We start from the raw sequence: 15705 nt of genomic DNA on the forward strand, positions 1-15705 counted from the left end.
AGGAAGGGGGCAGGGGACAGTCCACACTGGGTGCCATCTCTGAGGGGGGTGACAAGAAGGTACCCCGCGGGGTGCTCGTCCCGCCGCCGTGAGCAGAAGATCCCACCGCCATCCGTACGGCGCTTGAGTGTATCAGTGCCGCGCATGCACTACCGGGCGGTTTGCCCCGCCCCTCGACACCCCACGCTGGGTGCTGGAGAGCCTTCCTTCGCCCCTGGATAGAGCATGAGACTTAACCTCAGGTTTTGGGGTTCAAGCCCCACATTGGGCAATGTTGGAAAAGATTCCCACACTGGAGGGGGTTCGTCCCTTCCAACCCTACAATTCTATGAACATTCCAGAAGGATCTGTTTCTGCAGCAAAATGCACTTCTTTCTCCGAGCCCTCAGACCATTGTGTACAGCAGCCTCCCCAACCTAGGTGGCAAATCCAATGGTCAGAAATGAGGGGAGCTGTAGTGTAAAACAAATGGTTGGGGGAAGGCTGATTTAAAGAATGCCTCCCCCCCAAATACAGACACCAGTCATTTCTGAACTATGGCATTATTAAACTTACTCTACCCCCATTCTGCCAATTTAACAATTAACTCTTTATCTGCTTAATCCTGTGCCTTGGCAACACACAGGACAAATGGAGTGGAACCCAGGGGTTCTCGAACTGTTTCTCCCCTCCCTTCGTCCCCAGGGGTTCTCGAACCATGGTTCTCCCCTCCCTTCGTCTGCCTTGAGGAGGCAACCGGAACCCAAGTGCTTCCATTTATTCCACAGGAGAGTGTGAGGGTTGCACACAACCTTCTGCTGGTTCATGTGATGATATGTGGGCTGAAATACTAGCCGAGCTGTGGAAGCAGAAGAGGAGCCAGATGGGGCATTGAACTCCATCTTTCAACAACCACCTATGTAGAAATTTTGTCAGAAGAAAGAAGCTCTTCTGAGCTTCCTTCTTTCAAAACTGAATTGATGAGCCAAAGGGGAGAGATTTCTACCAATCTAATGTGAATTAATGAGGGTCCTCCAGCAGGGGACACTGAACTATGATTAGGGGAGAAATTCAATTCAGTTCCCATTTAAAGATGAATCTATCAAATCCACACTTTCCAAAACAAAACACAATCAGACCCCTCGTTAGGAAGGACTTCCTGATGTTACAAGCTGTGGAACAGACTTGGAAGGGGGTGGACACCCCTTTGTGAGGGGTTTCTTAAGCAGAGGCCGGACGGCCTTTCAGGGAGGGACTGAACTAGGTAGTCTTCTAAGTTCACTTCCAACTCTATGATCCAATGAAATGATTTAAAACACATCAAGTAAGCATGACATATGTGGGTGGTCTTAGGGTCCTCATTACTTCCTGTTGCACCTGCAGACACTCAGACTAAAGCTGAGTTTTTGTTTTTTTACAGACTAAAGCTGAGTTGAAATACCTCACAGTTTTTGTCGATGTTTTTGCCTTGCCAAAAGGAAAGAAAGAAAGAAAGAAAGAAAGAAAGAAAGAAAGAAAGAAAGAAAGAGATGTCTTTCTATTCAGTTATATATTCCGTTATACTGCCCTCAGTTACCTACAGTGGCATCATCACACAGCAAAATCTAACTGGCCACCTCTTGCTATGACACTATCCCATTCACCACAGGATTCCTTACTGGGTGGGATCATCCACATGGATGGTCACTGAAGAAATAGCCAGGAGAAATGACAGAATCAGAAAAAGGAGGTTATTCAGAAATCTTACTTTTTTAGTGAAAACTTACACCCCAGTGACATTGAAGATTTCTCCCTGAAAACTGGAGAGCAGCCAGCACAGCTCTGCTGAAAGTGCTTCCTTTCAAAATTACCTCAGTCAGGGGCTTATAGAATCATAGAATTATATATAAAGTTGGAAGGAATCGAGAGGGTCATCGGACTCCAACCCCCTGCATTGCAGAAAGCTCAACTAGATCATGCGTGACAGATGGCCATCCAACCTCTGCTTAAAAATTTCCAAAGAAGGAGAGTCCACGCAACACCAGATTTAGGGCAGTGCCCTGCACAGGGCACTGAGCTAAGGGGGCACAACATTGAGAAGATCCATCACTGAGAAGATTCATTTGGGGTGCCAAATTTTAGCCTGGCTCAAAGATTACCCAAATCTGCCCCCATCCACCACCTCTCATGGGAGTCTGTTCCCCTGTTGAACAGCTCTTACTGTCAGAAAGTTATTCCTGTTTAGTCAGAATCTCATTTCTTGTAACTCGAATCCACTGGTTTGAGCCCTACCCTCCAGAGCTCCCTCTTCCATGTGACAGCCCTTGAGATATTTGAAGACGGCTCTCATATCCCCTCAGTCTCCTCGTTTCCAAGATGGCCTGGGCAGGGGTGCGTGGCTGAGGAGATGTGTCCCCAGTGACAGACAGAGAGGCTTGGAGGGCTGCATTTGGACCTGGGCCTGAGGTTGCCCACCCCTGCTCTAAAGGAACAAACAGAAAGAAACGACAAGGGATCAAAGTTCAGTGTCCACCAGGGCAGAAGGAGCCAAAATGTATGAGCCACCAAGTCCAAAAGAAAGTCTGTGCAAGTTCAGGGCCAGCAACAAAACAAAACAAAGAGAAGAGAAGAAATGTTCCAATCCTGGCACCATCTGATCATTTGAAGACGGAGTGAAATGTGGGGCACTCAGGACTTTTCATTTTCTTCATGAACTTTTTGAACTCTTTGTTTTTCTTATCCCACTTGTGGATGGCCGTCAGAAGGTACTGGGTCTTCACTTTGCGCCCCATGATGAGAAACTGGTGACTGAGGTTGTCCAGTTGGTGGCAAGGACAGTCTGCCCCGTTCTTCAAATACAGCACCAGCTTCTTGAGATCTTTCTTCTTGATGGTGCCCAATTTCAAGGGCTTCTTCTTCTTGGGGATGATCTTCTTGTCTCCATTTTCTTTTTTTACCTCTTTTATTTTCATCTTTAAAGCTGGAAGTCAAAAGAAATGGGAAAAGGAATTTTTAAAACTCTTACCCATCAGGCACATGTGATCATAGGACAGGTGAAAGCAGAATCCCATTTCACTGCATGGAACGACTTCATTTCTTATACCACAAAATTAATAAGACATGAACACTGATGCAGCACGCATCAACTTGAAAAAAATAATCGTGGGAAAGGTCAAGAGATAAATTATTAATAGGGGTTAATAGATAGGTTGGCATTATGATTTGCAGGTCTTGGTGTCAGCAATCAGGGAGTGGAAAGGCGTCATCTGCTCTCTTCGTAACAAAAGTGGGAGGAAAGATAAAATGTTATTTTCCTGTTGCAACTTCCTGTTGCAGATAGTTTTCTATTGCAAAGCTTTATAATAAAAAGAAATAATTGAGAAATAAATGAGTGCTAGCCTCTTACAGAAAACAACAATAGCCAACTGTCCTGTGGCCAAAGATGGAGGGATATTGCATATCCCTATATGTGTGTACATACTGTACATACATTTCACCCAACGGCATCTGAATTTAGCACAAACAAGCTTGTTCAAGTCTACACTCACGGTCTCTTAAGTTGTGATCTTCTGTCAATTGCATTGAGGCAGCAATCAAAAAACCAAGGTTTACCTTGATCACCCTGACTTTTGAGCAGGCCTGCATAGGATTGCACTGTGAGCGATCCTAGATATAGGAGCTTTAGTAGCACCCAATCCTTGCAGTTTTGCTTGCAACTTGAAACAGAAGAGCAATGCCACTTCCAAAACTCTGGAACCCCAAGTGAACTTTTGCAGCCAGACAGGCAGGATTGCCCCTCTCCCTAGAGCCAAGCGCTGTGTGGGTTGTTTGTGCACATTTGTGTGGTGGGGCCAAAAGGTCAAATGTTCCTCTCCATCTCACTGCAGATCTCTCATTTCCAACTGTGGCTGCAATTTAGTGGAATTTTAAAGAAACAGATAGTGGCCAACCAAATGCCTGTGGGAAACAGGACATGAGCACAGGATCACTCTCTCCTCTCTCCACCTGCAGCTGTCAGCAATCCAGAAGCACAAAGCAGAGCAGTTGCAGATATAGTCACCCCACTCTGGCTTTTGCAGGTCTGGAAGGTACACATAAAGCTAAGAAGAGTCACACTGCCTGCTCCACTCATTTTTGCCTCTGGCACCCCCCACCACCCCCCACCCCGCGCACAATGCAAGTGGTTCTTGGAAGGTTGTCTTTGAGGCCATGTGGCCCTCTGGCTGATAAGGCTTGTGCCCCACTCCTGACCTACACAGGGCCACACCTCCCCCACCAACACCACCACTTTAAATACCGGTCAAAATCCACCATTTCTGTGAAGCCCTCAGATTAACTCCTTTGTCCCTCACTCCTTTCAGAAACTAAACCTAAGTATGTGGAACTGGATGTGTCTCATGTTGGAAATGCAACAGCAGAGATCATTCAGTGTATAACTCAGGGGTTAATTCTGTTGGTGTTAAAGTCGACTAGCTAAGAAGGGGAATGATGGAGATGTTGCTTAGCAACCAGGCAGAATAGCTTAATCCTTGCTGAAGTGCTGATTGTACAGTTCTGCAAAAGCTTTTCTTCTGTATGTCTGGTTATATGTCTGCCTGCTATAAACAAGGTCTGCTCCTTTCTTCTCAAATTATACACTGTTTTTGCTCAGTTTGCTCAGTAAAGTGTTTATCGGGGCTTTCCTCTCTGGACTCTGCCTGTATTATTTAAGTGACTTTGCTAAACTCCAACCCAGTTGCCTGTTACTCCTACCTCTGTCTCTTCCCACCCATCTCTGCTGTTCCTTTCTTCTGTCATCTCCCTTGCTTTGAAATTTACACTGTGAACTCTTCTCAGGGCAGGTCTTTCCCTTTGCTTCCTTTACTCTGCAAAGCACCATGTACAACCAAGAAGGTAGCACGACAAGAAAAGGGCGCACGGATGATGCACCATGTTTCAAGCATGGTGCAATCTGCAGACTGACTAGTCCTGCTGAAGGGCCATATGCGCTTGAGCAACAAACAGAGCCAAGCAGGAGAGAGAAAGGGCATGTTTAATGCACAACACATTGACGTCCTGTTTGCCCTATTAAACTGAATTCCATCACACCGTCACCCGCAAAGGAACATTCACTGTGGGCTGAAGCTGCAATCAATAACTCAGAGAAAGCTCTGTGCCCAGCTGAGAATATTTTCCATTTAAGTCACAGCAAATTAGCTTCTCTTCCTCCCCCCCCCCCAACACACACAAGTCTGGGGCTGTGCCTGCAGTGGCAAGCTGTCCCGAGCACCTTCACTCTTGAGGTGCAGAGCGGGAAGGCAGAAACTGCATCTTCCCGAGAGAGCAGCACCACGGCATGCCTGGCTGTCATCCACACAGCTTTGCTGCTGACTTGTCAACAAAGCCCAGGCAAAACGGGACCCAAGAGTTGCAGCACCTTAAGCACAAACAACATTTATGGTTGCATAAGCTTTTATGGGCCAAAGCCCCCTCCATCATATGCCTGGAGAACATCAGCCACAGATTGGATCCTCCAGGGCCACATGCAACTAAAGCAACGGAAAAAGCTTAAGCGGTCAAACATCTTGTTCAGTTCATGGTACAATCTGTGCTCCCAGCTGCACATATTTCTCTTGCCTTGACCTGGTCCTGGCTTGGTCCCTGAGGGGGAAGGCAGATGCCCAGGGCAGGGTTAAGATAGCAAAAGGCCCGTCAGGGTAGGGAGCCAAAGCAGGAAGCTGCCTTACACAGAGCCAAGGAGCTGGGCTCTTCCAATAACTAACAACTGGCCATGGGGAGCTTATGTGCCTTCATAAGCCAGACTCTGTCAAGTTAAAAAGGGTTAGCCCAGCCCTCTTGGCCTTTGCAGAGGGTGAATGGCAAGGCCTGGCCAGGCACAGCGGGCTCCAGCGCCCCTGGGGGCCATGGGAGCATGCTCCACCGCTGCCCCTACCTGAAAGCCGCTGCCAGTCAGCGTAGAACAGGGACAGCCACATGGTGTCCTCAAGATGTTGGTGAACTCCAGCTCCCACCAGCCCCAGCCGGCAGGTCAGGGATGATGGAAGTTGTAGTCCACAAACATTGGCTCTCCCTGGCACAGGCAATGCTGAGGTGGGTAGGCCCATTGTCTGACTCAATATCAGGCAGCTTCCTATGCTCCTATTGGTGGGATTTCTGCCAGATTTCAGGGGAGGAACTTACATTTTTATTTTTATTTTTACTGAATTTATAGACCGCCCTATACCCGGAGGGACGCAGGTGGTGCTGTGGTCTAAACCACAGAGCCTAGGGCCTGCCGATCAGAAGGTCGGCGGTTCAAATCCCCGCGACGGGGTGAGCTCCTGTTGCTTGGTCCCTGCTCCTGCCAACCTAGCAGTTTGAAAGCACGTCAATGTGCAAGTAGATAAATAGGTACCGCTCTGGCGGGAAGGTAAACAGTGCTTCTGTGAGCTGCTCTAGTTTCGCCAGAAGCAGCTTAGTCATGCTGGCCACATGACCTGGAAAAACTGTCTGCGGACAAATGGTGGCTCCCTTGGCCTATAGAGTGAGATGAGCGCCACAACCCCAGAGTCGTCTGCGACTGGAATTAACTGTCAGGGGTCCTTTACCTTTACCTTTATACCCGGAGGTGTCAGGGCAGTTCACAGAATAATTTCTTTTTTAAAAGAACTGTTTGCTGACACCCCTGCAGTGGAGGAAGGAGAGCTCCAGGCACTTCCCAACATTTGCCCACCTAGCTTTTCTGTATTTCCAAATTTAGTTGTTTTCCACCCATTCCTGAGGCAAGTCCACTGTCCTGCATAGCCCTCATCCCACCTGGAGGTTGGTCCGGCTACTGCAAGGACTCCCTTTATCGTTTTCGCCTGCAGAAGTCATTGGGCAAACGGCCAGAGGAGAAGACTGGCTTGGAAGTCTTTCCTCTGAAAAAAAAGCCTTCACCCCCTAACCCTCCACTGCAAGCACTGCCAGGGAAAGAGTAGAGTTTAAATACAGCCACTTATCATCACAGGTCTCGGCTTTTGGCCTTCAGTGGAGCTGCCAAAGCAAATATCCCTTTGCTGGTCCCCCAGCTTCCCCATCAGCACGCTTGAGCATCCTGTCCCAGGTGGGATCCCTGAGGTGCAAATGACGGAGAAACTGGAATCCCATCCAGATTGATGGGCGTTCAGCCACTCCACTGAACCCTGCACCATTCGGTCATCCTTCATCACAGCCATTATTCACCCAGAAAAGAGCTCAGCAAGAACTTAATTTTAGCATCAGCATGTACAGGAAATATCCAGATGGATGCAGCTAGACAAAAGAAAAGAAGAATGTACGAATGCAGTGAGTTGCAGTAGGCTATGGGCATCAGAGGACCAGGTAAGAAAGGGATGCTCAACTGTAAGCAGGACTGGCTCTAGACATTTTGCTGCCTGAGGCAAAGGCGAAGGTGACCCCCACACCCTCCCCATTCCACATACAGAAACAGATCAAACTAACGGCTGAATCAGGATAGGGTCCTCTTCTGCAGCTCAGGGCGCCAGGCTTCTGAAGGGGTGCAGGGTGGTCCCCACGGAACACACAGCTCTGTCCTCCGGCATTTCATCTCACTCCCTCTTCCACCTGATGCCTGCTTGCCACTCACTCAAGCATATGCCACAACGCGGCAGTGGCACCGGCCTGCACCCTGTGGGCAAAGCAGCACACACAGGTGGGCGCAAGGCCTGCTGTGATGCACAGCCCACTCATGCGGCCTGGGGGCTTTCCTGGCAGTGCTGCCTCTGGTTACCATCCACAGTAGGTAACCCAGGAGGGGGGTGGCATCATCATGTGAGCTTCATGTGAGCAGCTCTTTCTACAAGAAGGGATGGGGGTGAACAACAGCCTCGTGAGCCCCCATCAAGCCTACCCCTCTGCAGTTCACCACCCTGCCGAAAGAATCCTTAAGAGGCTGACCTCCAGGCTGAAGCTGAGCCCTTTCTGTGGCCTCCTGCCTGGCAAACTCTCTCCACCTCTGGGGTGACACAGTAGGAGCAGTAGGAAGGGCAATCCGGCTTGGAGGAAGCTGCCTCCGTCCTCCCTTCCTCCTCTAACGGGGCACTGGGCAGTGGAGGTATGGCTGAGTCCTGTGAGCAGTGGCAGGAGCAGCCCTAGCTTCTCTTCCTCGCCTCCAGGGCTGCATAGGAGCTGTGCCCCGGCACTAAGGCGGAACAGAGCTACCTCAGGTGCCTCACCCGGCAGGAGCCAATGCTCCAGAGGGTGGCTCCCCGTAGCCACTGCTTGCACGAGAGGCCACAATTGATGTGAGCCAGAGCTGGCGGTGGCCCAGAGCAGCTCAGGGAAGAGGCTGTTCCATGAATGCCCTCGACTCTGGGGAGGTCAGTGCCTGGGGAGGCCAGCAACACTCTGGGGCTCCTTGTTTGCATGCACAGTGCCATGCGGTGCCCCGGCTGATGCACTCTGCCCTGGGCAGCGACACTCACCTGGCCTTGCCATACAGTGGCAGAACCTGCGCAAGGCGTCCCCAATCATCTGTGGGGCTGGCTACAGAGGGCTGGCTGGCTACTCCACCAGTTCAAACCGGTTTGAAGTCCACATGCAGGAATCAACCGTCACCTGCTTCTTCCTCCCCACCTTATTTTCTCCTTCCTTCTTATTTTCAGGCATCATGATATATCATTATATCACAATGTTTAGCTGGTGATATATGATGATATATTGCCCAGTCCTACCAGGAACTCAATCTTCTTTCCCTGGACTCATTAAACTCCTCCTTCCCTGACTTACAAGCCAAAGCATCATCACTAAGGATGGGGGCAGGGAATCCCACAAGTCCTGGTGCTAAGTGGAAGCACCAGCCCTTCCTGCCCAGATTCCCTATGCAGGGAACAGGACGGGGCTTCATTCTGCATTGCCAGATGACCACTCTGCTGTGGATTTTCATTCAAGTGGTCTGAGGGAAACCTGCTTGTCTTCTGTCATTTTGCTTTTTTAAAGCAATTTTGCTGCCAGCTAGTGATGATGATGATGATAATAATAATAATAATAATAATAATAATAATAATAATAATAATAATAATAATACCCCGCCCATCTGGCTGGGCTTCCCCAGCCACTCTGGGCGGCTTCCAAAAAAATATTAAAATACTGTAATACATCAAACATTAAAAGCTTCCCTAAACAGGGCTGCCTTCAGGTGTCTTCTAAAAGTCTGGTAGTTGTTGTCCTCTTTGACATCTGGTGGGAAGGCGTTCCACAGGGCGGGCGCCACTACCGAGAAGGCCCTCTGCCTGGTTCCCTGTAACTTGGCTTCTTGCAGTGAGGGAACTGCCAGAAGGCCCTTGGAGCTGGACCTCAGTGTCCGGGTAGAGCAATGGGGGGTGGAGACGCTCCTTCAGATATACTGGACCGAGGCTGTTTAGGGCTTTAAAGTCTTGGCAGCCACTCCCAGTCACCAGTCTGGCTGCCGCGTTCTGGATTAGTTGTAGTTTCTGGGTCACCTTCAAAGGTAGCCCCACGTAGAGCGCATTGCAGTAGTCCAAGCGGGAGATAACCAGAGCATGCACCACTCTGGCAAGACAGTCTGCGGACAGATGGGGTCTCAGCCTGCGTACCAGATGGAGCTGGTAGACAGCTGCCCTGGACACAGAATTGACCTGCGCCTCCATGGACAGCTGTGAGTCCAAAATGACTCCCAGGCTGCACACCTCGTCCTTCAGGGGCACAGTTACCCCATTCAGGACCAGGGAGTCCTCCACACCTGCCCGCCTCCTGTCCCCGCAAAACAGTACTTCTGTCTTGTCAGGATTCAATCTCAATCTGTTAGCCGCCATCCATCCTCCAACTGCCTCCAGACACTCACACAGGACCTTCACCGCCTTCACTGGTTCTGATTTTATAGTTATATAAACTATATATATAAACTATAGTGATAGTTATAAAAGAAGAGCCTGCTGGATCAGGCCAAAAGGAGTCCATCTAGTCCAGCCTCCTGTTCTCACAGTGGTCACCCAGATGCTTCAGTAGGAAACCCACAAGCCGGAGTCGAGCACAAGAGCAGCCCTCTCTCTTCCTGCACTTCCAGCAACTGGGATTCAGAAGCACTGCAGCCTCCATTCAGGCAGAGGAGAGCCCAGCTGGCAGCCACTGATAGCCCTCTCCTCCTCCTCCTCCTCCTCCTCCTCCTCCTCCTCCTCCATGAATTTGTCCAAACGTCTTCTAAAGCCCTCCAAGTCTGCAGCCATCACCTCCTCCAGTGGGAGAGAGTTCCATAGACTGACTGTGTGAAGAAGTCCTTTCTTTTTTCTGTCCTGCATCTCCCAACATTCAGCTTCATTCTGTGCCTACAAGTTCTAGTGTTAAGAGGGAGAAAATCCTCTCCACTTACTCTGGGCAGCTTATAGCACATACAAAAATTGTAAAACATAAGACATAAAAATTTCCCAATATAGGGCTGCTTCTTCTAAAAGTCAAATACCATAGTTGTTTATCTCAATGACATCTGATGGGAGGGTGTTCCACAGGGTGGGCGCCACCACCAAGAAGGCCCTCTGCCTGGTTCTCTGTAACCTCACTTCTCGGAGTTGGACCTCAGTGTCTGGGCTGAACGATGGGGGTGAAGACGCTCCTTCAAGTATACTGGGCCGAGGCTGTTTAGGTATCTTCTATCGTGAGTACGCGGGTGGCGCTGTGGGTAAAACCTCAGTGCCTAGGACTTGCCGATCGTATGGTCGGCGGTTCGAATCCCCGCGCCGGGGTGAGCTCCCGTTGTTTGGTCTCAGCTCCTGCCCACCTAGCAGTTCAAAAGCACCCCTAAGTGCAAGTAGATAAATAGGTACCGCTTTGTAGCGGGAAGGTAAACGGTGTTTCCGTGTGCTGCGCTGGTGCTGGCTCGCCAGAGCAGCTTCATCACGCTGGCCACGTGACCCGGAAGTGTCTCCGGACGGCGCCGGCTCACGGCCTCTAGAGTGAGATGAGCACGCAACCCTAGAGTCGGACACAACTGGCCCGTATGGGCAGGGGTACCTTTACCTTTTATCGTGAGTATGTACTCAGTCGATAATAGCAAGTAATAAAAGCAATTTAGCCACTAGCTAGAGATGGAGCAGCCAGCCAGGAGACGGGGCTGTTACAGCCACACAAACGGAAATGAAGCAATTCCCCTGGTGACAGGATGCTGCTCTCGGGGGAATTTTCTCCAAAGAAGACTTCCCCTCAAGTGTGGCCAAGTCATTTTTTTGGAATAATTGTAGAATTTATTGCCTTTCGGTGAATGAGTTTCTCATCTTTTGTATTTTATATTGCATTTTATATCCACTTTGGTAACTTTTGGTTGTGAAGTGGTTTATAAATCCACAAACTGAAGAAATTAAATAAAACTTCACATGCAATGTGTGTTAAAGATGTAAAATTCGGTTTGAGACCAATGACAGGTCACCAAGACCCCTCACCCCCAAGGGGAATTGCTACATGGACTTCAAGATGTGCAGCCTCACACAATCACTGGTTGCTTTGAAGCAGCTGAAATTGCCTGGTAAAAACAAGAAAATATGGAGATAGAAAGGCAGCCCTCGGACTTCCTTGTAAGAACTCATGAGGCAGACCACTCTGTAGCATTGCTTTCCTTCATTTTTACATTAAAAACTTATGTGCAACTTATGGAGAAGTTGGCGCACAAGGTCAGAGCCAGACTTTCACAGATGACTTCAGTGCTGGTTGGAAAAGCTTCATCAATTATATTGCAACAACTGAACATGACTGTAACCCCACCCCCGACCCCAACACAGGGAGGTCTGTGGAAAGATGAACTTGGATGGCTAAAAGTCACGCTCATATTTCCTCTTGAACAATGATGTCCAGAGTTTGGCCTCATTGAACTTGCTTATGCGTTTGTGACTCTCTTGATGGTTGTTACTGTTTTCTATTTATATTTACCAAAACAACAGCAACACACAAACATACAACATAACCTGTGCAGATTTTAAGGATTTATACAGAGTCATCCTCAAGAACTTGCACAGTAATGGGATGGAACTGACTTTAGTCTGATTCCATGAGGATGGGCCCAGCACAGATTTTGCCCAGGAGAAGCCACCACTCCTGGAGCACCAGCTCAGAAGAATGGGAACAGCTGGAGGATTCAGGAGAAATGACCTGGGACATCTCAGGAGGAGCAGCCAGGGCAGCAAAGGGGCCTCCACTGGAGACCCCAAAATCTACTGCCTCGGGTGATTCCTTGGTGGGCAGCATTTTGCAAAGTTTTAAAGAAAAGAAAATTGACAATAGCCACAGCCACGACTGTGAAAAGTAACCCCCTGTTCCTGGAACAAAATTCACCATGGTTCAGTGCACCTCAACTATGCACACACTTGTCATTCAGGCCTCTGTTGCCTCTGGTCAAACGGAGTTTGTTGCTTTTTCAAACAATGCAAAAACCTAGCAAATAGTTTGGCCAGAGACAAAAGTGGGATGAGTGAACTGAGCAAACTTCCACTGTGCAAACTATCGTCAACTCTTTGATAAATATATATCACCACAAATGAAATCTCCCCTCCACCCCAACAAATGGAAAGTCATTAACTCCCTGTAATGACCTGACACAACAGGAACAGGATGTAATTGCTCCCCATTTTTCATGGGCTGCTCCAAAAGCCTTCATTCTTCAATGCTGTCCATCTCACTGCTGCTCTTGCCACCCGTGATAGATTTTCATTGCTTTAGAGGACTGCTCTCAAAATGCCTCCCAAGGGGAAAGGACAACAGATCCCACACTCCTCTGCATTGCAAGCAATGACCAGCTTGCTATGCACAGGGGCTCTGGATGCTGCAGAAATCTCAAGCTCCATCGAGTGAAGTTTCCAAAAAGCAAGATTGCTGGACCACATTCCTTCCCAAGTGAAACCTGGAGGTCTGCTTCATTCTCACATGGAAAAAGGTTTACTTCTGTAGTGTGTGAGAAAAAAAGAATGATCCATCTTCAGCGAAGCCCATCCAGTTCCTTTGTTTCTACATGGCTCTGGATGTGCCTTATGACTGGGAAGATACAACCCCAGCACAGGGACTCATTCATAGATGCAATGGGCAAGCTCTCTGGTGGCAGGTGATTTTGCAGAAACATCCAAGAGATGTGGGTGGTCCAACTCTACCTGATGGAGATATGCAGCAAAACTGGACACCCAGGAAGAGGTAAGGCTGGAGCCGTGAGTCATGCAGAGACACTGTGGGGACCCCCTTCAGTAAGTGGGTAGTTTGGGGCTCACAGGGGAATGAATTCATGTATTCATTTGTCAGGGCACACCAGCCATTGCAGCACAGGAGTGTGCTTTACCACACACTTGGAAATTTCTGGTTGGGGATGACCATAAGCCAGACCATCACAAAGCCCCTGCCAGGAACAGCCAAGAGCTTACCTTGGTGCATGGGCAAACATCGCCCACCACAGTGGCTTGCCAGCTCTACAGCAAAACATCGCAGGGTGGAGTTTTCTGCAAATGTGGTCAGGCAAGATTGACTTGTTGCTGTTTAGCATCCCAGCATCCACTTCACACACATCCTCCCATTTTCCATTTTTTTCTCCCCCAAAGTCAGTAAGCATCCCATGGCCTCTGAGCATGAGCAGTCCTCACTGGGCTATTGATTGCCCCCAGCTTTCTGCCATAAATTGAAATTGCAGGTTATTGCAAAAGTGTGATGCAGCAGACATACAAATGAACACATGCAAAACTGACATGGGTCAGAAACAGGCTGACCCCTTTGGACGCATGGCTTAAAATTCTCTCTGGTTTAGATTCCTGTTTGGACAAATGAACTGCCTAAACTCATCTGTACATTTAAATTAGGGATGATCTAACACCGTGGTTCCCAAAGTGGGTGGCACCACCCCTGGGAAGGGTGGGATTACCTGGGGGGGGGGCTAAGAGTCAAGGGGGCAGCTGGCAGGTGCTGGAGGCGCAAATGACCATCAGACTTTGAAAAGCTGGTATAACTGGATCAAGTTCATCAATTCTGTTTGTTGAATGAATGAATGAATGAATGAATGAAACAAAATAGTTTTCACTGGATTCTGAATAAATGTGCAATTAATGGTTATGATTTTAAATTTAAATGTGTTATTTTCTCCCTTGGTGGGTTGTGCAAACTGCTACTCTGAATAATGTTCTTTACAGGGTAGGGTAGGGGGCACTAGGGATGAGTTTATGGAACCAAGGGGACCGTGACCTGAAAAAGCTTGGGAACCCTTGAACTAACACAATCTGGGTGCAACCTCCTACCCTACTATAACTGACGGAGCCCTCCAGTCCAACAGAGCAGCGAACTTTCTGCACTCATCTCAGAGCATTCACACTGGTGTGCCTGAAGCCCTTCTGGACATGATCCCCTGCCGTGGGCCCAAGCGGCCCGTGTCCTCCTGCTTTGCTCTTTTTAGTGAAATCTATGCAAAATCTTTATCAATCAGATTTATTAAATCTGCAGATTTATTAAATCTATCAGATTTATTAAATCTGCACATGATCATCGGATGAATTTTACGATCTTTTACTGTTCTCAGTTCAAAATGCATCTATCGCTCTTGGAGGAGCCAAGCACTGAGCTACAGCAAGCAAAACCCTTCTAATATTTTTTTCCTTTTCCCAGTTTGTACCATGACTATCACTTTTTAAAAGCTGGTGTCCATTTTATTTCATGTTCTGCTACTTTTATTTATTGCTATTATACACATCTGTAAAATATGTGCTATGGGCCTCTTGTTTTGCTTCTTGGATGCTGGTCATTAGCCGTAACTTTAAATATTTGATTCGATTCATCCATATTGTTAATATGATGGCTGGCAATGTTTTTATCTCCCCCCCCCTTTCCTTGTCTCATATTTGAAAAATGAATCTTTAATTTAAAACAAAACAAAACCAGAAATAGGCTGATCTGCCCATCCCCCAGCTACCACCAAGAAATGGGCTCCTTTCATTGGAATCCCTTTCCTCTCAAAAGACTATGGGGTGGAGGCATCAAGGGGAGGAAACAAAATAGCCCACTTCACTCTTCCATCTCGAGAGAAGGAAAGCTGCCAAGACATCCATTAGATCTGTAAGACAAGAAGGCTTCAGGCAACGACCCGCCAGTCAGAGGGGTAAGAAAACAAAACGGGGTATTGATTTAATTTTAGTTTCCACTGCATTTCATAAGGACAGTGCTTTTTTCTGGGTGGACACAGGGGTATGCATACCACTAAACATTTAGTGAATCTTTGTACAGTGGTACCTCAGGTTACATACGCTTCAGGTTACGTACGCTTCAGGGTACAGACTCCGCTAACCCAGAAATAGTGCTTCAGGTTAAGAACTTTGCTTCAGGATGAGAACAGAAATCGTGCTCTGGGGGTGCAGTGGCAGCAGGAAGCCCCATTAGCTAAAGTGGTGCTTCAGGTTAAGAACAGTTTCAGGTTAAGTACGGACCCCTGGAACGAATTAAGTACTTAACCTGAGGTACCACTGTACTTTTGTCCATTTACTGTATTTATTTTTCCCAATTTGAACTATAAAATGGTGATTTTCTTGAGTCAAAATGAGAGTACCCCTAAACATTTTTTTAGGGGAAAAAACACTGCATAAGGACATAAGAAGAGCGCTGCTGGATCAGGCCAAAGGTCCATCAAGTCCCACCTTCTCTTCTGACAGTGACCAAGCAGATAGATGCCTGTGGGAAGCTTCCAAGCAGAAAAGTGGACAGAGAGATACACTTTCCGTCAGCATCTCCCTCTCCCGTCCTCTCTCTCCCTGCCTTCTTAATGAC

General features: G+C 48.1%; 1 protein-coding gene across 1 annotated transcript in view; it reads right to left on the bottom strand.

Moving 5' to 3' along the window:
- Positions 1 to 694: 694 nt before the first annotated feature.
- SFRP1 (secreted frizzled related protein 1) overlaps positions 695 to 15705 on the bottom strand; it is a 35193-nt gene continuing 20182 nt past the window's right edge. Inside the window, exon 3 of the mRNA XM_028741515.2 lies at positions 695 to 2938. Within this exon, the coding sequence (XP_028597348.2) occupies positions 2616 to 2938 (323 nt within the window). The 3' untranslated portion in view covers positions 695 to 2615. The remainder of the gene's footprint in view (positions 2939 to 15705) is intronic.

Source organism: Podarcis muralis, chromosome 7 (genome assembly GCF_964188315.1).
Source record: "Podarcis muralis chromosome 7, rPodMur119.hap1.1, whole genome shotgun sequence".
Lineage (NCBI taxonomy): Eukaryota > Metazoa > Chordata > Lepidosauria > Squamata > Lacertidae > Podarcis > Podarcis muralis.